Here is a 23,228-nt window from a genome sequence, read left to right on the forward strand (position 1 = left end):
AAGAGTATGATCCACTTTGTAATCTTGGTCAATGAAATCTTGATTTTTATTTATTTCTTAAAATTCATTATTATTTATAGAAATTTCAAAAACAATTTATTTTATTTTCAAATAGGCAATATCACCGTTAAAATGTGTTTATGAGATTGAATATAATGAGTTTTCCTTAAGAAATTCGAGGAGGATATTTCTTTTTTAAATAAAAAATATCATTAAAGAAATTTCAGAAAAAAATTTAACATCAAACATCTATCAAACTCGAATCAGACGCTCACTTTATATATACGACCTACAATCTCAATGTTAAGTGAAACAAATCTAGAAAATTGGATGGCCATGAATACTGAAATTCAATCTGCCAAACAATTTCCAAAAATTTGTTAAGTAAAAAGAAAATAAAAGATGCAAATTCAACGTGCCAAAATTAGGGACACGTACACGTAATTGTAATTTGCCGCCGCCGAATATTAATTTTTATTTTTTAAATAAACATAAGCAGGCACAGTGAACTTTCTTCAAGGAAACAAACAAGTACCAAAAACTTAAAACACGTTCACCATTCCCTGATAATTTCTGTTCTATTCCTTAATAACCAAACGAAACTTATTTTATATTTCAATAATAAAAATATGTTTATTCGTTGATTAATTTGGATAATTCAAATGCTGACACCTCTTTTTTATTTTATATATATATAATTACTGTTCTTGCAAGGGTAACATTTCAATCAAATATTCAAAATACAATAATGGAATGCAAATCTTAATTAAAATAATTTGGTCAAACAACATGAATTTTACGGCTGCTGTTTGGTTGGGGAGTAAATGAAAGGGAAAGAAAATGAAAGGAAGGAAAAAGAGGATGAAGATTAGATTAGAGGGATAAATACTTAAGCCAACCGCCACTGGATTTTCTTTTGGTCTTTCCTTTGTGTTTTTGAAGGGTCAAATACGGTGAACAAAAACTGCTTTCATTTATCTATAATTACAATACTACCCTTATATGTATTTCCAATATGGTTATTTTTGCTTATAAAAACAGACATGCATCTTCTAAGGAATTTGTGGTTTTTCAATTTTTTTTTTTTTTTTTTTTATCACTTTAGCTTCTATAGAATGAAATTTGACATCTTCAAGGTGCAATATTTGAAAGTGACGTAAAACCTTTATGGGACCATAATTAATCTAGTAGTGAAAAAGTATTTGTGAGAGTAATTACTTGAACAAAAAAGAAAAAAGAGAAGAAAAGAAACGAAACTTAGAATATACGTTTGTGGGAGATATTATTTTCATCGTTTATACTATTTTATTGTTTGAACAATTATATAGAAAGAAGTGCAAAACTTTGGAAAAAATTTGAAGGTCATCGTATTAAAGCTGTAGAAACACCATAGAGTCAACAATGGTCATGAATAGCGGCACATATATTATGATTTGTCAAATAGATCAGATACTTCATATAAAAATTTTATTTTTTTATTTTTTATATAACTAGTTTATTATTAGACTTTCTGTGCAAAAATATAAAAACATATTGATATGTATTTTATATGCGCATATAATTTTCTTTTAATGAAATTTTTAATTTGATTTATTCTCAGAAAAAAAGAATATAAATTTGTTGATATATGCATGACATAACATTCATCGGATTAATAATTCAAAATTTGGAGTTACCATTGTTAAAATGCTTTACTTAAATATTATTCTAGTCTAAATTTATATTAATGCATATTCAGTAATAATTTTTAAAATAGTATTCAGTGTTTTGATTTGGATCAAAATACTATTTTTATGATTCATATTATTGAATAATGCAGTGTTTAGTGTTTATATTAGTGTTTGGAAATTGAAGGAGTAACATGAAATGTCTGCATACATGAAAAAGGAAAAAATAATAATAATAATAATAAAAACTTTAAATTAGAAGTTTGGTGGTATTAAATTTTATTTATTTTTCTTAAGAAAATTCCTGCCTCCTAATATGACTGCAATATATGTTGTTGACTTGAACCAAAAATCTGTAAATTGCTTGAAAAATTTATTTGTTGACACATAGTATGAATTGTGACTATTTGCTGACCATGTCAAAATTACCACACACACACACACACACACACACACATATATATATATATAAAAATATATATATCACATTTTAAATAAATTATATATAAAAAAATATAGGTAGAAGTCACTTTTTATAGTTAGAATATTAAATATTCACATAGTGTGAACCTTATTGTCTTTTGGGTGATGACGTTGTGTGAATATATTACCATCACCATCATATAATGAATTAACCTATTCCTTTAGATAGTGGAAAATCTTTGTTCTTTATATTTATATTTTCTGCCTATTCCTATCATAAATAGTTATAAAAATTTGAAGATTCATATGGGTTCATGAGTTGACCAATTCACGTGTATTAGATATATTGTGTTCAAAAATTTTATTTGTAAGATCAGAAATTCAAAATTTAACATTTTTATTATTAAAAAGAATTTACTTAAATATTATTTCTATCAGAGTATGAATTAGTCTTATGTGCATAAAAGAAAATTATGCTAAAAACTTACCCAATTTCTTTCTTGAATAAGTAAGGTAACAAATAAATGTATTAGGAAAATTTCTTTGCCAATATAAATAATCTAACTATCTATTTTCAAAAACTTTTTTCTCCATAAAAAAAAATTGCACTTATGACTAGGGGTGGCCACGGTTTCGGTTCCAAAAAATTTAGAACCGAAATCGAACCGAAAATTAACGGTTCCGATTTCAGTTCTGGTTCCTCGACGGTTCCAAAATCGACGGTTCTGGCCGGTTCTCCAACCAGTTTTTCAACGGTTCTAACCTGTTTTTCGACGGTTCCAGACGATTTCAGACCGATTTCGGACGGTTCCGGCCGGTTTCAGACAGAACTGGAACCGTCGGTTCCGACTAAAACTAGAACCGCCGATTCACGGTTCCAAAACTAGTGGAACCGGAACCAAACTGGTTCGGACCGATTCCAATTTTGATTTAGACCGGTTCCGGTTCTGGTTCCTTTCGGTTTCGATTCCGGTTCCCACCAGTTCGGAACCGATAATTCTGGTTCCGAAAATCGGATTTCGGCCATGTAACACCCCTTCCCGGTCCACCCGTAAACCCGAATGCACCGAGTCGAGATGCTACAAACTGGTTGACTGTATGGTCTGACATGCTGAAAACATACTGTATATTGAATATAATAACATGCTGGTACTATTTCCAAAAAATAATGTAATTTACAAAACATGACACAAGTTTACAAAATGAAATGGGCCCATCTGTGTGCCCTGTACATGCCATAAAAGAAAAAAAAACAAAATGAGTTTCTACCCTGAAGACCGAGTCTTCTACAGATGAACTGCAGCAGTTGTACGCGGACTCTATATGGACCAGTCTCAAAACCTGCAAGTTAAACAGGTAACTCGCTGAGCAAATAATGCTCAGTGGATATCTCAACAATAAAGAAACAATTAAACACATACATATATAGAAAGAACCATGGAAACATATATGGCACATATAAGCTCACACATTATGATACTTTCATGATATCTTTTGTACTGTTTATAATCCTGTATAATTCATGAAATGTTATGTCAAGATATCTGAATGGCTCCATAAGGTTATAGTGAAACCGAAGTGATAAGATAAACTGTATGAAACTGGATGAAACTGTATGCTATAGGCCCCGAACCGGATTCGCCTATGCCAATATTGTCCGTTTTGGTGCCCCTAACTGGATTTGCACCGCACGGTTTAATCATATCCACTCAACGGCCTGTAGCCGGAGTTCCAAACTGTATGGGGCGCAGATCTGCTATTCTATGTCGCGACATAGCCTTATCTACATGGTTTCTACCTAACCTCAATGGAGCTTAAGATTAGCATGTCAACAATGTAACACAATAGCACATAAATGGTTTCACAACGTCATCGTTCATCATATTGATTTGGTTTCACATCATATGAATGCTTGTATGTTGTTTTAATCCATGTTCTTATGTTGTATTTTTGTTGTAAAATGATTGGATGCATGCATGTTGAGCAAAGGAATGTGATTACATAGCAATTGAAAGGCAAAAGAGTGTCACAGCACAAGTCGCGACCGCGTATGTGAAAGTCGCGAGCGCGACTTGTGCATCCTGAGAGTCAGTGTGTTTCTGGCTGAAGTCGCGACCGCGCAGCACAAGTCGCGAGCGCGAGATGAAGTCGCGAGCGCGCTTGTGTGATTCGCGAGCGCGAGATGCGCACACTGAGAGTCAGAGAGCTTCTGGCCAAAGTCGCGACCGCGCATGTGATCCTCGCGAGCGCGAGTTGTGCCATTTGAGAGTCAGAGAGCTACCTGACTCAAGTCGCGAGCGCGCAATAGGAAATCGCGAGCGCGACTTGCTTTCCAGTATGCGCGAGCGCGCGACGTGATTCTGTGCAGTCTGTGTTCTTTTGGCCATAACTCTCAATAGCTAACTCCAAATTGAATGATTCAAAAGCCCATGTAAAGCTAACCCAGAAAGGAACAAATAACTCTTCTATGACAATTCCTAATTCCATCATTATATGGGTCCAAAATCAAGATGAAGTTGCTGGTAACATTTCCAGCTAACTCTGTTTCCGCTTCATATATTCATCCCCTGTTTTCACATCATTTCCAGTACTTCCACCCAACAACAAGCAACATATCATCTCATTGGCAACACACCACACAATTTTTCATGCAAAGAACATGGGAAATAACAAGAGATATCAAACCTGTCTTGCCACAAAGCTGGGGCTCTGTTTTAACTTCTCTTTTCTGCTACCTTTGAACTTTCTTCTCCTATACACAAGGATTCTCATAACTCATCTCCAATATAACTCAATTAAAGAGTGAATAACATATAGCTTCAAGGAATTCTACTTACTTGGAGGTGACTTAGTGCTTAACGTGCATGAAACTTGCAAGGAAACGGGAGGAAAAGTAAGAAGAGAATATGAAAATGGGAAAGTGAGCTGATAAGAACGGGTAGTCTCTAGAAGAAATGACTTGGCTGTGTAACATATCTACTTAGTACCTCAAGTGTACAAAGACACAACTAAATACCCACACTGTATGTTTGGCTGCAAACAAGGCCTAAACTTTTTCATGCAAATAAATGCTACCCCAACCGGGTTTGGTTCAACCCAACTCACCCTTCCTTTATGAAATGACTCAACTCAACGCACTAGGATGTTACAGGCCACCCCTACTTATGACAGTAAATTAATGGTTTTTATCCCATTAAAAATGGGAAATCCAACTTTTGTGCAGATTGGCTTTCTAAACATACCTCATGTATCGCTTTTGGTTTTCATATCCGTAAGCCCCTCCGCTGAATCTTCGTCATTGGTTTCAACATGATGTTTTTTGCGCGCTTATTTTCGTTAACTAATGACTAGGCGAACTTTATTTATAAGGTTACGGTCAAATGTAAATTCGGTATTATTGGAAATACTTTATCTATATACCCTTACCATCAGCCTCAACATGAAAATATATATGCTAACAAGAAAAAAAAAAAAAGAATTTGATTGGTGATACCATTTTAATGATAGATTAAAAAAAAAAAAAAAAAAAAAAGGGAAAAGAAAAGGTTTTGGCTAGGGAATCTAAAAGCAACTCGTGTACATTAATATATATAAGGTCAATAACAACTTTTGTCCGCTGATTTTTAAAAATAAAGAAGAACAATGGCAGATAATTATATGGTTAAGACAACAAATTAGGTAAGCTAAGGTTATGGTCAAACTAATGGCCTGGCATCAGGAAAATATAAATAACGAAAAGATAAAAATAATTAAAGAATTTAATAACTTTAATTAAACCCCAGCAAAGTTGCTTATGACTGCAATCATAGCTGTTGCTGAATGTAACAACACGAATAACACATTTTTGATATTTCTGCTAAATGAAAATATTTTCAAGCTTAAGTAAATTATTTAAATATTGTTAAATATATACTACTCCCTTTATCCTAAAAATATAATTTTTTTTAAAATAAGTATTTTCTCGAAATATAAGTTGTTTTGAGTATTTTAATCTATAATAAATTATGTTTTTCTAGTATTACTTTTATTTACATTATATCCTCATAAATAATTTGGTTTAGAGAAAATAATAATTTGGTCAAATTACTCTTTATTTTATTTTATTATAATTTAAAAAAATTAATTATTTTCTTAATTCTCATGCAAAAACTTTAAACATTTTATATTTTGAAACGGAGAGTGATTTTTATTTGGTGACAAAACTTCAATCGTTAAATAACTTAACTTAAACTTAATTGTGAATATTTAATTAATAAACTTAAAGTAAAAGGATAAAGAAGTTATTGAAGTAATTAGAGATATCCTAAACAAAATTAAATTTATCATGCTTGAAATTGAATGACCATAACATAATTAATGAATGTTAATATAAAATAGTGATGATTATTAATAAATCTCACCCAACTTTTCTGGTAAACCATATGGTTGAAGCATCTTCACAATGATGATTTGATAGAAATTGGACTATATATAATTATTTCCAAGTTGCTATGAGTGGTTTTTGTTCCTAGAAAAATCACAGACATTGTTATCTTCTTGTTTTCTTGTGTAATAGATGGTATTCACATGTTGGATACTCCAAACCTATAATGCATATCATCATAGCTTGAGAATGACATCTTGTATTTTCCTTCTTATTTTGGTTTTTTATTTATATAATTTTAGCTTATTATTATTATTATTATTATTATTATTATTATTATTATTATTGTTATTTGGTGCTATTCTCCTTGACCATTACATTGAATTAATTTAACTTTTTGTCATTTTATAGCTAGGTCATTGCTCCATAGCATAAATCTAATTGCAAAGTTGAGAAAAATGGTAATCTTTAATTATTATTTCTTCCGTCACAAAATATAATTCGTTTTTTGATGATTATTTTGTTTGAAAATATAAGTCGTTTTAAGTATTTCAAGTATTAATAAATAATATTTTTCTATTGTTACCCTTATTTACATTAGATATAATAACTATCTTCACAAATTAATCTGGATTTAAGATAAAGGGTAATTGTAGTTTTGTCATAATTTAAAAAAATTAATTGCTTCTTTAATCCCCATATAAAAACCTTAAACGACTTCTATTTTGCAATAAAGAGTATTCGGTTTATAAATGTTGAGTGTTCAAAACTTGGAATAGTCATTGTTGAGAAAGTTTTACCTGAATACTACCTTGATCCGAGTATGAAAATGTGTATGAAAAAAAATAAAATTATCAAGCAAACTTTCAATTAAAAAAATTTCAGCATGCTCATGGATTTAAAGCAAGTATGACCAAATTGAGTTCAAAACATTTAAAAAAAAAAAAAAAACCTGCAAATGATTTAATAAGAAATAGAAAAGTATAAAGACTACATGTTGACACCAGAACACTAAAAGCAGTATTTTCTTTAGTTGGAAAAGAGAAACCAGACCACAATACAAACATCGATAAAGATAAAGAAATAAAACAAAACTGGGAGTGAGATAAGCTCTCTCTTGAGAAACAAAAGTGGCTTTTTGCTTCTCACTTTATATGTATGTATATATGTACAAGCTTTAGGCCAGCATTGTTACGACATATATAAGCTTTATGAATATGCAAAGCTGTAAAAGGCATCGAGTTCCTGAAAATCATGTCAGATTTGCTAATTAATCCTTAATTAATCGCTAAACCCACCATTATCGACTTGACAAATAAACCACCACCCATGTGCTGGTGCAACTTGTCTTTCTCTGCTTCCATTACTAAGACAAGATCATAAGATCAAACATATAGCAAGTTAGCTTTTCAAGCTTCACTCAGTATTTTCACTACTATCAATTCTGCTATCACAAGAACTCTATATAGGAATCTTAAGGTTGATTCAGTTAAGAAGTGAATTTACTTCTCATTTTTATTAACTGGAGATTTCATTTTTAGGGTTCGAACATAAAAACGTGAATGATTTTGTTTTTGACCAAACTCAGTAGACTAAGCTTGTACTTGAAAAATACCAAATTTTTCAAAAACCCAATAAAAGTTTCTTCATAAATTTAAGTTGCAGCCCTATCCCCAGACTAAAAAGATAATGTAATATCATTATACTAATCTATACCGCTACGCCTAGAATGAAGTTCCTAGATAGGAAGGAAATGAGAAGATAAACATGTATTTTATATCCACACGATGTAAAGATAAGTAGGAGAAGATGACTGTAACTATTGATAGTGTAAAGGTTGGTCCATGGACATATGCAGGTGGTGACAGCTGCCAAAGTTGGTTCCTAGGTCAAGGTTAGGAAAATGGGAATATCAAGATCACTAAAGAGGATTACATTATAATGTTAGTTACCTGTCAAATGTAGTTATATATATGTAGATGCCAAAGTAAACTATTCTTCTTATTCTTTAGCGTGCAGGACATGAATGGATTATCCATTTCAGTATGGTTTTGGGTTTTAGAGTGGAAGTCTTTGTTAACCCCAGCAAAAAAGAGGGGGAAAATGGTTTCAGGCATGTCAATAACATGCTAGGCTAACAAAAATTATAACTCACAATGCAAAAGTTAAAATTGTAGTGATTGGTGAACTTAGTATTAGCATGTAAATAGGCATAAGAGATAATAATCAGGGATAAAGTAGCATCCTGAATGCACAAGGTGCCTTGCTTAGTGAGGGCCGTGAGAGGGTTGTCTATATATGCGGCCTCCTCTTTGCATATTTCCAAAGAGAATGGTTCCGTGGCTCAACCTCACGGCCTCTCAGTTGCCAAAAACCAAAAAAAGCAACTTCGAAAATAATAGTGTAATGTATGCATGTGCATTAGAAACATCACCCACAGGATCAAACGAAAAATATTTTAATCAAACAGCAGATAACAACTGATAATTCGTTCACAACAAATGAGACATAAGCAGTTGATCATATCCCTTTAAAAGTTTGAGAACTAATTTTGATTCTCTTCACTGCAATAACATAACCCACAACACAAGAAACAAACAAACAGTGAAAATCTTCTTGAGAGCGGAAACCAAACACAGTGAGAAATCAGAATTACTAATAATCATTGCTGAAGCACAATTTACAAAAGTCAGAAGGATACATAAACATTAAAGAGAGCAGCAAACATATAAACAAAATTACAATAAGAATAAGAGTAACAAATCTACAGAGCAACTGTTATACCTATTTGGCAAATGAAAGCAGTAAATCGATTCTTTTTCTGATTCTGCATGCACTTTGGCTTTCGTGAATGCCTCTGGCAAACAAATTAATGCTATACAAAAAAGTCGTGTCTCCTACACAAAATGCTGCCTTTTGAGTGATAACTGTATCGATAGTAAAAGGATGGTGGCTTTCATTGAATTCTATCTTTATCTACTGTGTCCATCCAGAAGCAGGGATTCCCTGCTTTTGAAACCATTCAGGCATGCGGAATCTTTCATATAGCACGGGTCTGACATCTTTCTGCTCAGAGAGATGCTTGAGGAGAGGAAGAAGCACATCCATAAGCTGATAAACCCATATAAAATCACCTGAGAGATTGTAAGTAAAAGAACAAACAAGATTTGAGAAACAATTCAGGAAGTTTGTGGTTTAGATCTTGCTACCTGTGTATCATATGGTTGACCTGCAGAGAAAGGAACACATGGAATTCCATTCAACGGTTGCAACAAGAAACTAAATGGATTGTTATCAACTATAACAGTGCGGCAGGGATCCTTCGATAGGCATGACAGATCCTTCACATGCTCCCTATACTCCCTGTTTACATGTCACATAAGAGACATGTCATAAGAAAATAATCTCAAGCATAATGGTTGCAAAAGCAATCCATTCTTTTGGTGGCAGAACTAAATAAGTTTTGTACTTTTCAGAACATATATTTTTGAATCCTTCATCAAAATATGAACTTTACTGGTCACATAATCACATGTTCAACTTCAAAATCAGTCATAAAACCACCTGAGTATCGGCAAAGTTGAAGGACTAGGTCGTAGGTTACCAATGCAACCAGAGAAGACATACATGAAATACTCTTTTTACATAATGTTTAAACAATGTCTTCTGATGAGAAACTGGGCAGGATTGAAGTAAAGAACAGCAAGCAGGTTTGTTGGATTTAACTATTGAAAGGAATCAAAGAAAAACCTGCCTTTAATCAAATGGCTTCACCACGTTTATTCTTTATCAAGTTCAATTAAAGACCCATCTTAGTTTAGCACCTAGGTCCAATTCTGACAACAGCAACAATCGTGTGTTAATCCTACACTAGTTGGGGTCAGCTATATGAATCTCTTTTTTTTTTTTTTTATTCCCTGCTGTGTATAACTGAGTCAGCACTACATTTCCCCTTTTAACACCTTCACCTTCTATGCATCACATTGTTGTGGTTCTGATACCATTGCTCAAAATTTTAGACATCTCAAAAATGTGTAATATGGATTACAATTGATGCAAGCAGCAGAGAGCACTGAGAAAGAATCAAACAAAATGCATTCTATTGTCTGAAGCAGTTGTTTCGTGATTTTTCTTGAATAAGTATATGAACATCATACTCCAAGCAAAAGATATACATGAGAAGTGATAAACTAGAACACTGAGGCAGCATCTTTCTGAGAAGTGATGATTACTTGGAATATCGATAATCTAGTCTAAGAAAAGCAGAAAACAAATTCAAAATCCTACATATAACAAGTGTTGTCTATTTTCAGTTTTTGCTATGACATCTAGCATATTAGATTTATGCTCGGGCTTTATTTATGCATATTATGAAATAATTATAAAACACCTTACGAATTTGCTTGATCATGTAAAAGATTATTGCAAATGATTACATATCTGATACCCAACTTAATGTTCATATATAAGCAACTTCTACAAAATACTGCTAATCTAAGATATTTCCCTTGGACAGTAATGACTGCAAACAGCTAATCTGGCAGCACACTGGAGCTTTTCCTAACAAGAGAAACTGAAAAAAACTATCATCCAATAAAAGCTACTAAACAGTTTGTTTCCATTAGAACCACCGCAGTAGAGGAAAAAATTCATGGTCTTCCTACTCCACAGAGTTAACATACATATCTTCTTTGGACTGTTCAGGTCACAACAGAGATGAGTGAATGCATAAAGCTACAACCTTTATGCATATCTATGAGAAATTATCTGCTTTCGCTAGTCAGCATGAGAGACCAGCAAAATATGAGGAAGAAAATATTAGAACTCATAATTTGACATTGGCCTATTCCTTATGCTAGTCACAAATTTGAGGAAGAAAATATATGAGGGAATATAGTAGTACTTACGTGCTAATTGTTGAAGGCCGATACAGGCGAAGACTAAATAGATTGTCTGTATCAATTTTGTCCACAAGGGGTTTAGCATAACCTATAAACACCAAAAAACAACAAAATTATTGACAAAAGAAGCAACATCCTAGAAGAAAGCCTGAAATGTGGAGAAGTAATAATCAAACCTTCAAGACCAGCAGTAAACAGCACAAGATCAGAAAATTCACTCAGTTTTTTTAGAAATTCAGCCAACCCTGGACGCTCAAACACTGTGACATAATTGATTTTAGGTTTTCCTTCACATTCCTTCAAAGCCAAACATACTCGTATCAAAATAGTATCTTTTAAATGGATACGACATAATCAGCTAACATAAAAATGAATAGCATATAAGAGACCTTGTCAGAAGACACGCATTCCAGCTCAAACCACCTCAGTCCAGCTTCTATTGCTTGATTACGTAGAATAGCTGGCAAACTAGATGTCTCATACGCGCATACTAGAGTTTCATCCAAGTCAAGAACCACCTGCAGGCTCATGCATCCTCAAGAGTTTAAACAATAGAAAGACCAAAAACTCAACGATAAAACCAAGCTTCATAAGAAAATTGAATTTGCAGCAGTTAAAAACCCTCATATAAGACACATCAATCCATGAGTTCACCTCAAAGTATCAAACTTAACAGGTAGAATATTGAATTCGAATACAAACAAGAGATACTACAGCCATTGGAATTTATTAAAACTTCATTCTTGTCATTGATGCAATAATCCCCAGAAGTCAAACACAACAACCCAAAAGTAAAATCATATGATTTCAAGTATAGAATGTTTGTTATATTGAACTGGGACCTTAATCACCTAAATTGAGTCCTAAAGAACGTTATATCTAATTCTATTTAATGAAAGATCACTCCTTTTTGAATGTAGAAAAAACAAAATCAGATGTCTAATCATCAAATATGAATCAATCAAATCAGAATAAGAAAAGGAGAAAAAAAAAACCAGAAAACCAACACATACCGTGAGTTTTTTAATAGGCTCGTCGACAGGAGAGGATTCAGGGCCAGCGGTGATCTCCAAAGTGGCTGGAGAATCAGTCTCAGGCAATTCAACGACTGGCAAAGGTTTAAAAGACTGAGAAGAGGAAGAAGAAGAAAGAAGAGGAAGGTGACCTAAAGCTCTAACGATCTGCAGAAAGATCTGGAAGAAGAAAGCGAGCCAGTTCCAAAGCGTGCTCCATAGTTGAAGAGACCGAGGTGAGTAAACCACCTCGGACTGAGTCAACTCAGCCATAAAAATAGAGAAATTGAAATTGAACGGCGGAGGAGATGGTGGTCAAATGATTAAGAACCAATAGAAAGAGTGTATTTATCTAAATTAAAGATTTGCTTTTTAGCTTTTGTTTTTTGTGTTTTTGTTTTGGTTCCATTGCTGGTGAGAACGGTGGTGGTGGCGGGGTGATTTTATTCGATTAAAACTCAGTATATATCAGACGGAGAAGGAGTTGCTAATTCCACGCGCTTGGAAGGGTAAGGGAGGGAAATTTTTTTGTTTTGTTCTATTGTTAATATTCCCCATTTAGGAAATTTAAGAATAATAATTTTGCAACTTGCATTTGTTAAGGTCATAAACTATGGTTTAATGCTCTTCAAAACAAAATTGTCGTTTAATCAAGGAATAATGTTTAATTTATTTCTGAAACTAAATTATGATATATTACTATAATTTCTTCAAAATCATATTTTTGAAATTTTAATAAGAAATTAAGTAACTGGGTGAATTCGAGAAAATCACGATCATTGATTTTTCTTATTATTTATTTCTCATGTGTGTTGACTAGTCAAAAGTGATCAAAAGTAAATTAAGTTATTAATTTTATTATTATTATATATCTCTAATCCTGTGTTGAAAATTCAAAAATGGTCAAATTAAATTTTTTTTGTTGAAAAATTAAATTCCCTTCCATTACATTTGAAAGTTTTTAACCTAAAAAAAAATTTACAAACGTGTTAATCAAGAAATTAAACATTATCCTATCAAAGAATATGATTTTGCTTGAAATGATTGATGCTTTAATTAATTGAGTGTTGGACTCTTGTTTATTGACACTTATGGCTTGATATTAGGTATTAATTAAGTGGATAAGTTTCGATTCTTATGATAAAAGACTCAAACATCATAACCTAAATCATATTGATCAATCCCGCATGTGCTCTTTGCCATTGAATTACTCCCATTCAAATTAAATTTTAACCATTATTTTCTATTCTAGGGAGCTTTTTATAGTAAAAACTTAAGAATTATTTAGATGTTAATTAGTTGTTAATAACATCAAATTATGTCAAAGTTAATAGTTTTTTTACTTTAATTAATTAGCTTTGTTGGAAGATGAATATTTTCCACTTATTATTAGTTAGAGTTGTGTCTTAATAATTTAGAGGATTGTAAACAATATGAGTTTAGCTCGTTCACTTAAAAAATTAAATTTAAACTCACTTTATTCAAAAATAACTAAATTTAAACGCCATTTATTTGGATTATAAACTTGAACTTAATTTATTTACAATTTAAAGTTTTAAATATATATATATTGTTTATTAGTTTCATAATAAAATTCAAACTCAATTTAATAAATTTATGAAATTAGATTTTTTTGAATTAAATCTTGAGCAACTCACTAGAGATTTAAATCATGTTACACTCTTAAATTTAAATTATTAAATTATTATTTTAAATCTATATCACACATAGAGTATATTAAGTATAAAAATATCCATAATTCCACTTTAAATATTACTCTTTTACAAAAATAAGAGAATGTTTTGTTTACTATCATATAAATCAAGTTTAATTGAGAAAGATTAGCATAAATATTTTTTTAATAATATTATTATTAACATTTGTGTTTCCAAGCAATTATTGGGGAGGGATTTGCACGCGCTAGAAAGAGAGAGTGGTAAAGGATTAGCAGACTAAAAGAGAGAAGCGAGAAAGTGAAAGAGGGAGTTTTTATTGAATTGAATCAGCCAATGAGAAGAGACAATTTTTGGCTCTTTAAGGACTTTGTCTTTGATCATTATTACTGACCGGATTATATCTACTGAAGTCTCGCCTACAGTAAAGCATGTGCAACCTTCGTTGTACACTGATTCCCAGGTTTTAGCCATTTCTAACTGATACTGATACAGTTGAATGCTGACAAGGCCACAGGATAGATGCAGAAATTAGGGATTAATTTTAATGAAAGGATATGAACAATAAAAGTAATAGGGATATCAATTTCAATTTATAATTCAAAAATTCCTAATCTTATATTTTCGTAACATTAAAATGTCTTTTGACACAATGGAAAAATTAAATTGTTTCAAAAGACATTTTACTGTTACAAAAATATAATATTAAGTATTTTTAAATAACAAATTAAAGTTGATATTCTATTAAGTGATTACCTGTGTAATTCAGGTTCTGCTAATGAAATTAAACCCAAAATTTACTGATTAAGAAATTAATTATTAATAAAAAATTATCAAACTATTTTTTTCCCATTTATATTTGGCCTAAACAAATTCAAATTGTAAAATAAATTAGTCTTTTGTAATAAAAAAATAATTTAACATCTAATTAAAATAAAATTATTTTAGTATTATGTACTAGGCATACTCAAGAATTAGATGTTAATATTAGAAATTAGAAGATTTAACAGGTGAGAAAGAGATATCAAAATCTTTGCATAAATAGGTGAAATCAAATATTAGAAATTAAAACTTAGAGCATTGAAATATAAGTTTTTAAAATTTGAGAAGCGATTGAATTATTATTTATATATTTTTAATAATTACACCATTTTGGATAAGGTATTATAAATATATCAATATTGTTTTTCAAATACGATTTTTTTTTTTTTTACGAAATTTGTGGTAGAATAGCCTTCTTACAGATAAAATAAGATGGAATATAAAAGTTGAATGGATTTTTTTAAAAGTTGAATGGATTTTTTTAGTAACATGTGTAAATATTTTGTGAGTTTATGTGACATTTCTTTGACTCATAAGCTTTAAAAATATTTTTCTTGAGATTCATATGGACCAAACTTATCAATTTCATATTCTTCAAAAAAAAAAAAAAAAGAAATATGAATTCCATGGTCAGATTTGGACAGCAAGTGAAATTTCTAGAAAAGCTAATTTTGCTTACGACCATATTAATGAATTAAGTTATAAAGTCCAACTTGATTAGATATAGACTAAGAAAGTTGACGAATAAAAATAGTATATGTAATGTATTTTAGCTGCTAAAGGGCAAAAGCGATTAAGACAAAGTCTTTTTCCTAGTTTTTTACATAAAATATATATATATACATGCATTTTCTGTTATATTTATGTACTGAATTTTTGTCTTTTGGTTTTCTTGTCGTTTAACCATAGTTTCTTCTGTTATTTGACTTATTGTTGTTGATTTTTGCTACCTTTTAAATCCATATATGCATTCCATTTATTATAGTAATTATGTAGAAATATGGATCAGATTGGAATAATCCACATCAAGAACCCAAAATAAATCCAAATAATAGAAAGTTGTTAAAGCTTAGATTAAAGCTATCAACAAATTATTGAATCTGCAGCGTAATTTACGGGTCTGTTTGGCAATATTGACTCTTTTAATAATTATTAACTGTTATAATATTTTTTAGTTATTAAGCGGTAGCTGTTTATAGTAGTGGTTTAAATTAGAAACATTCAGTAAAAGTAATTGTTTAATATGATTGTCAAAAAAATTTTAATTAAAAGTTAAAAGCTAATGTTTAATGTTTCGTAAAAAAAAACTCCTGTCCATGAAAGCTATTATCAAAAAGTACATAACTGATCACTTCATTATTCTGCAGCATTTTCAAAAAGTACTAAACACCAAATAAGCATCATCAAGAATCCAATCAGTGATCATTTTATTATTGTGCCTCTCTTTATACCAATTAATGATTTGGTGTTCAAGCTACATACAAACCCTCACCAAGTGAAGGTATCAATAAAAAAAAAAAAAAAAAAATTGTAGAACAACCTTCTATACAGAATAAATTATATAGTGATCAACAAGTATATGTAGCATAGCAAAGCTGGTACGGTTGCATTGCATGCACATCAAAACAAAACTGACATCGGAAATCTTGATTCCCGTCTTGTGCTAAGAAAGTTTTGGCTCACAAAAAGAAAAGAGATTGCAAATAAGAGTGGTAAATTTTCCAGAAATTCAGTAAGGATTTGACTCGTACGAGTGCGAAAGCCAAGGGTGCTCTAGTGCCTCTCTGGCAGTCGGACGCATCAAGGGATTTACCTCAAGCAAGCATCTGACAAAGTCGATAAATCCATCATCGAAAGCTTGAAGATGATGCTCCAATGATGACTCTTCTGGGATTATGTATTCTAGTTGGTTTGACTCCTGGAAACATAATTAGTAATATAAGTAGTAAGTGGAAATTTAAAAACCTAATTTAAAGATTCATCTAAGTTGAACTCTGAACAAATATTCAGCTTCAGCTTTCACAGTTTCTTTTGCTCCAAATTCAATAGCAGGCAATATAATCCATTATATTCAAATTATACTGTGAAGGTAAAAAAAAGAATGTATAGCAGACTTAGCAGTCTAGGCAATTTTATTCTTATAGTGAAGGAAATACCAAACCTCATTTAAGTAATAAAGATCATATTCTTTTGTGAAGTACTTGTATGTTTCCTGTCCCTCAACCAACATCTCCAAATCAATAGGGCCCAGCATCCCAATCATGCGTGCGAGAATCATTACAACCGCATCATTTGGAAATAACACCTAGTAAAGACATAGATATCAATATGACTTGCTGATTAAATCATTCAAAGGAACTATTCTTGAATACTAATCACAATCCAAGAGACACATCAAAGGAAGGATTATACACAGAAATATAACTTCAATGGATACTGAAGCCATCCTTGGAGCATGCATAGCGATTAGTAATTCTATCTACTTTAATTTAATGACTAAGACCAAGTAAAAGCTATGACATACTTCCCCAGAGCATAGCTCAGCCAAGATGCAGCCAAGAGACCATAAGTCAATCTTTTGGTCATATGGAAGACCCAAAATGACTTCAGGAGCTCTATAGGAACGAGATTGTACATATAGACACAAATTGTCCGACCTAAAGCAACTGCTTCCAAGATCAATAACCTTTATCTCACATCTTCTGTAACTCTTTATCAGAATATTCTCAGGCTTGAGATCACAATGAATAATTCCCAAGTGATGCAAGTATTCCAGTGCCTCCAGACATTGACGGGTTATGGCCTGTGAAAGGAACAATCAACAGTTATATATTGTCAGGCCTTCAGTTCTACACTAGCTGGAACTAAAATTTTCAGGACTAGCTGTCTGAATTATTTTGTAACTAAATGCAACTAAAATCCCATTATGCAGTAACAGTTGTCCTAATGGAATGCACTAAAACAATAGTACTGTGGACATAAATGAAAGGACTGTAAAGGAGATAACATAAGTCAAGGGCTGAGCGAAACTAACCTGCAGCCTGCTCAGAGTGAAATATGGCTCCCCCCCTGATTCTTGATTAAATTTCTGAAATTCATACAAGTTTGCCCGAAGGAGTTCGCAAACAATGAATAGATGTTCCTGCAGTAAGTTCCATATAGGACTTCAACAGTAGTTTTTAAAATATTCAACCAGTAAGGAAATGAAAATTTCGTCACAATTTCTATAAGTAATATAAGAGTCCTATATTTAGACATAATTTAACAATCATTACTTGAGGTAATAATTTTGGATGTCTAATCTCCCATCTCACATGAAAACTATGGGGTTCTAAAATTGAATTTAGTTTAATTTTTCATGGCTGCCCAAAGAAGCATAGCAAGGAATGAACGAAACTAGAAAAGAAAATATAATATCAACAATGCAGCATATTATCCAATGTAATGTGCCTTTTGGCACAGATGCTAAGAATGCAGGCTTCCCAAGGAAAATCTCGTATGAAACCCATACATCGTGGCTTCACAATTTAAACTAGTTTACACTTCTGAACTAAAAAATGAAAATTACTTTCTTAATCCCTATTTCCTTTTGGCAGATGGTGGAAGCATGCAAATATTTCACTGGTGAAACCATATGGCAAAAGATTTACCACCTATGTTCAGAAATGTCTGTGTTTAAAGCCCACAAGTTAAGTCATGACAGTGTTTTGATATTTGAATAATCAAAATGAGGCAAGTCTATTATTTCTTTTATTTGACCAAGTAGCATTAGCCAAAGAGACATGATGAAGAAAATATATGTGCAATAGACATAAAAAATGAAGTCCAAGATGTTTCAAGAGAACCGGATATGCTCACTGTCATTATCACTCATGGTACAGTTAGTCAATTATGGCACACAAGCTAAAGTTAAAAAATATTAGATGCATAATTGTCTTTGCCCCCAGCGAATGCATGATATTGTAGACCACAAAATAATTCAGAGGATCAATATGCTTTTAGCTGAACTAAGAGGCATGATAGTACAAGGACAAGGAGGGGTGTAATAGCTTGCTAGTGACAACTTTTGCAGGAAAACTCATAGCTAATTACCAATCTTTTCTACATATACCTGGTGATAGAAGTAGTCATAAAGACGCAGAATATGGCGTTCATCAGCAGGATCATGCTTGTTCACAAGCTTCAGAAGTTTAATTTCATCTAAACTCTGATCGAAAAAATCTTTGTCATTGTTAATAATCTTCAGACAGACATCAATACCCGTGTAAAGATCATGTGCCTGAATAACCTTACTGAAAGCTGCTGAACCTAGGTATTCTGTGACATAATATCTGCCTGCAATGACAGTATTAAGCACAATAGGTAGATCCTTGCTTTCCTCGAATCCTGTCCTGTACATAGCGCAACTAATGAATATACTGGTTCTATAAATCAACCACCAGAGCTCAAAACTTCAAATATCCGCCAAAACAAAGAACTAATGGCAGGATTCAATGACTGCAAGAACCAGATAAAGTAATAATGGGTCAATTCTATCTATAGAGGGTAAGTCTCCTCCTTCAAATTAAGAATGGCTTGAAACTGAAAAACTGAATTTGAACAAGTTATATTAGGTATTCCAGAGTAATGAAATAAGACAAATTGGCTCATTCAAAACCAAAAACTGAACAAATTTCTTAAGTCATACTACTCCCACTAACATCAAACTAGCTCGCTGGCATCCGACCAAGGTCCAATATTTAATGCAACCAAATGCTCAGAAAAGTCAAGTATCTCCAACTAACCTGTTTTTCCTGTGTATGATTCGCAGATCGAACACTTCATATTCATCATCCTGAGCATCGAACATCAAAAGCTCATCCGTGTTAACTTCTCCACCCTCTTCATTTGCAGCAGCTTTAAGCTCATCAGCTTCTCCATTTGTTTTCCCACCATTTCTAACTTCATAGTCTCCGTTTGGTACAATGTCAGAGAAGCCTTTATAACATTCAATCCAGTCACTACTAGAATTTTCTTTTGAAGAGTAGTTACTGTTCTTGTTTTTACTTTGTCCATGAGCTATATTGTAATCAGTGGGCATATCTCCAATTTTTAGCTGAAAATCACTCAAATCATGATTTCCTCCTGTTCTTGCACAGCACTTGCAAAGGGGAATTGAACCACCATTCCCCTCAATGTCTCCTTTCATATGATTTTCTTTATCAAAATGATAATAATCCATTGCCTGAATTTCATTTTTATCTTTCACAGATGTCTCATTAAAAGGAAAAGACTTATCCAAGAAATTATTTGTTGCTTCTGTTTCAAATCCTTCTGTTTTATCATATAAAATCAGTGGATTTTCAAATAGGTTCATGGTCTCTGATGTCATGACAAACTTATCCTCACTTGGACCACCAGAGTAGTCTGGCCCATTGAAGGATGGAATCATGAAGGAGCCTTCGTCTTTCTCATCATACCAATAAAGGTCATTTTGCAAATCGAAATCAGGATAATCACGTGCAGTGCCAAACTGAGACAACCTATCCGACGATGTTTCTGAATTAGCCTGTGATACAGAACGAAGTCCATATGGATTTGTAAATTCTGCAAAAATGAAAAATAGTCAGGATCTCTTTGATCACCAACAAAAATTGATACATAACTGTACCTTGCATAGGAGCATAAAACAGAAAAGATTGACAATAGCTAATTATCATTCTCATACATAACAGATGATCGTTACTTCATTTAGGACAAAAAGGTTACTTCTTCATGATTAAACGGTGATGAAGGTGCATGCTGATATTAATATAAGTGGTCCTCATATTCAATGAATAAAGCGACAATAAAATAGAAAAATCAAATTAAGCATCTCCACTAAAAAATATAAGTCTATTTCAGTTCCACATGTGAGCAAAAAATCAAATTCTTACAAAGAGAGATTTCCCCACATTTAAGAAGGAACAAAATCAGTAAATTTCAAAAATTAAAAACAAGGTGAAAATAAAAGAAGTACCCTAGGAGCTAATGCATGGACCTTCCAGTGGGAAGTCATCATCAGAAATTCAAATACTATGCAATAATTGCACCCACTGATTGCCAGGAAATTTTAGGAACATGAACTCGGAATCTTATAGCAGTTCACAGTCTTTTGTCGGAGCTCCATATGTGAGCCCCTCGGCAAAGAAACAAAATAATCTAACACATAGGAAAATGAAAATTATATAAAAACATAAAAACAGCATCAATATTAAACCATATAATTCATTGATCTAAGCAAATTTAAATATAAAGTTTTATTATATAGGAGAAAAGATAAGTTGAGTAAACAAGATTATACATTCAAATTAATCACAAGCAATACAGTTGATCAAAAACCTTAACTAGAGCTTTTCAAATTCAAAAACCAAAACTAAACAAACAAAAAAAAGGACGTGATCAAGAAAGAACGTTATACTTGCAAAACAATTATCAGTCAAAAGTTTGACACTTTAATGGTTAAGCAAATACCTGATGAGCACAAATCACTAGTAGAAGAACCCAAGCTAACAAACTCCTCATCCGAGCCAGACCTACAACTCGATCTCCACCCTTCATCAACACCATCCACCTCAGGTCGCCGGAGGGTGGCCGGAATTCTCACCGGAGGCAAAATAAACAAGAATTTTTCAAAATCAAAAGAACCCAATTCATTTTTCTCGATTATATCCTGTTTAAGAGCTGACTCAGCCTCTTTTAAGCCATTATTGCGTAGAAAATCCAGTACAGCTTCGACGTTTGAGATTGGTAGCTCTCTTTCTGCTTCTGCTTCTGCTTCTGCCATCATAGTGAATATTCAAACTAAAGGGATGTGGAAGACGATGAAAGGAAGGCGAGAGCATGTGAATTAAGCAAAACTGGGGGGTCAAAAGTGGAAAATAATAAGACATGTTTCAGGTTTTGCATGCTCTTTCCCTCTCTCTCTATCTTTCTTGTCCTTCTTTCTTTCTCTCTCTCTCTCCGTATGTTAGTTGCTGTAAAACAGAAGCCATAGAGAGAGGTTGTTATGTCTTTCTTACCAACTTTTGAAAGGGCAGAGGAGTGGGGTTTTTTGGGGGTTTTGGTATTAGGTGGGCCAACTAGACACGTGTATTTATAATAGGCGTACACGTGGAGATTGATCATGATTTGGGTGCATTTTAGTCTATTTAGTTTTTGGTGGTATGTCGATGTCATATTCTTTCCTTTGAAATATGTATACATATTGTTGTTTATACCCATAATGTGTATTTATTTATTTTGCTTTTTTTAAGGTGGGGCAAATAATTATTTTTATTTAATAATAAAGAGGTCTCTTGACATAAATTAATTGAAGTTTAATATATTTATCCAAAAAAAATAATTGAAGTTTAATATCTTTTTCTTTAATGTGAACATATTTAAATAATAAAAATGTAATTCTTTGCCCCAGTCAAGTGATATTCTTGCTATTAGATTTTGAATTCAACCACTAAGCAAAGTCTTGATTTGAAAACTAATAGGCTTGACATACTATTCAAAGAGTTGGAATTTTATTGTAACTAACAAATTAGGTATTTGCTTATTGATTAAGATGTTTTACATTATTTATTTTTAAAAAAACAAGATTTGTATTATTGAGGTAAAGAGTTAAATTGAATATTTTTTTTTTTTGCTTTATAAATATTTAAAAACATAAATATAATACTCAATAAGTGCGATGAAATAGTAAATTTCTCTTTTACCTTAACTAAATATTTCGTGTTCGAGTCTTGAATATTAAGTCCCTTTAAATGCTCATGGAAAGCGTAATAAACCTTTAAGATCTTCCTCACATAAATATGGATTAGTCGAATCAGTCGATTTCAAATATTGAATGATTTTATCACGTCCAAGTATATCTTGTCTTTATCACGAATTCTTTTCCTTGGTTAACATTACTTTTAGTTTCAACAAAATAATAAAATATAAATATATTAAAGTGACAATAGATAATATTAATCACAACAATAACAAGATGTCAAAAAATTGAATTTTAAAATTTCAAGTTCAATATAATATAATCATTAAGATCTATTCAACATTTGAATTAACTTAAACAGAACCATTAAATGAACTAAAAAAAGATATTATTAATTATTGTCATTTCAGTCAGTTATATATATATATATATATATATACTTTTCATACTATGACTTTACAAAAAAATTTGGCCCTTTCTACAAGTTTTTAGCACATGGTTAGAGAAGAAAAGTTACATAAGCATATATGCATATCTCTTATAAATTAATAAATTACATTGAACACCCACTAATGTTTTTTTTTTTTTTTAGTTTTTCAGAATCTAATTCTCTTGAAATTCATATCAATTCTTAATTATTTCAATA

At 31.9% G+C, this 23,228-nt stretch overlaps 2 protein-coding genes across 4 annotated transcripts; both read right to left on the bottom strand.

Annotated features, from left to right (window-relative positions):
* Positions 1–9,092: 9,092 nt before the first annotated feature.
* Positions 9,093–12,816, bottom strand: LOC105646168 (Haloacid dehalogenase-like hydrolase (HAD) superfamily protein). 2 transcript variants are annotated; one of them, XM_012231975.4, is made up of 6 exons: positions 12,368–12,816; positions 11,744–11,872; positions 11,531–11,651; positions 11,361–11,442; positions 9,663–9,816; positions 9,093–9,587 (listed from the first exon to the last, which is right to left on the bottom strand). In XM_012231975.4, exons 1-6 carry the CDS (start codon positions 12,638–12,640, stop codon positions 9,426–9,428), a joined length of 921 nt encoding a protein of 306 aa, XP_012087365.1. In that variant the 5' UTR covers positions 12,641–12,816; the 3' UTR covers positions 9,093–9,425. The 2 variants fall into 2 exon arrangements, with proteins under 2 accessions (XP_012087365.1, XP_012087373.1); XM_012231983.3 differs by having other exon boundaries at positions 9,093–9,564; positions 12,368–12,815.
* Positions 12,817–16,258: 3,442 nt separating this feature from the next.
* On the bottom strand, positions 16,259–21,885 carry LOC105646154 (Protein kinase superfamily protein). 2 transcript variants are annotated; one of them, XM_020684914.3, is made up of 8 exons: positions 21,355–21,885; positions 19,647–20,448; positions 19,151–19,253; positions 18,974–19,069; positions 17,897–18,004; positions 17,387–17,665; positions 17,024–17,167; positions 16,259–16,780 (listed from the first exon to the last, which is right to left on the bottom strand). In XM_020684914.3, the coding sequence occupies exons 1-8, from the start codon at positions 21,668–21,670 to the stop codon at positions 16,592–16,594; spliced, it is 2,037 nt and encodes a 678-aa protein (XP_020540573.1). In that variant the 5' UTR covers positions 21,671–21,885; the 3' UTR covers positions 16,259–16,591. The 2 variants fall into 2 exon arrangements, with proteins under 2 accessions (XP_020540573.1, XP_012087345.1); XM_012231955.4 differs by having other exon boundaries at positions 18,974–19,253.
* Positions 21,886–23,228: the final 1,343 nt, after the last annotated feature.

This window comes from Jatropha curcas, chromosome 6 (assembly GCF_041381405.1).
Source record: "Jatropha curcas cultivar XTBG-Jc1 chromosome 6, XTBG_Jcur_1.0, whole genome shotgun sequence".
NCBI lineage: Eukaryota > Viridiplantae > Streptophyta > Magnoliopsida > Malpighiales > Euphorbiaceae > Jatropha > Jatropha curcas.

Coding starts and splice junctions, on each gene's coding strand:
- LOC105646168 (XM_012231975.4), bottom strand. CDS start 12,640: ATGGCTGAGTTGACTCAGTCCGAGGTGGTTTACTCACCTCGGTCTCTT. Junction 9,817..11,360: donor CGGCCTTCAACAATTAGCAC/GTAAGTACTACT, acceptor ACATGTAAACAG/GGAGTATAGGGAGCATGTGA. Junction 9,588..9,662: donor GTCAACCATATGATACACAG/GTAGCAAGATCT, acceptor ACAATCTCTCAG/GTGATTTTATATGGGTTTAT.
- LOC105646154 (XM_012231955.4), bottom strand. CDS start 21,670: ATGATGGCAGAAGCAGAAGCAGAAGCAGAAAGAGAGCTACCAATCTCA. Junction 19,254..19,646: donor ATCATACACAGGAAAAACAG/GTTAGTTGGAGA, acceptor CGCTATGTACAG/GACAGGATTCGAGGAAAGCA. Junction 17,168..17,386: donor CTGAGCTATGCTCTGGGGAA/GTATGTCATAGC, acceptor TGTCTTTACTAG/GTGTTATTTCCAAATGATGC.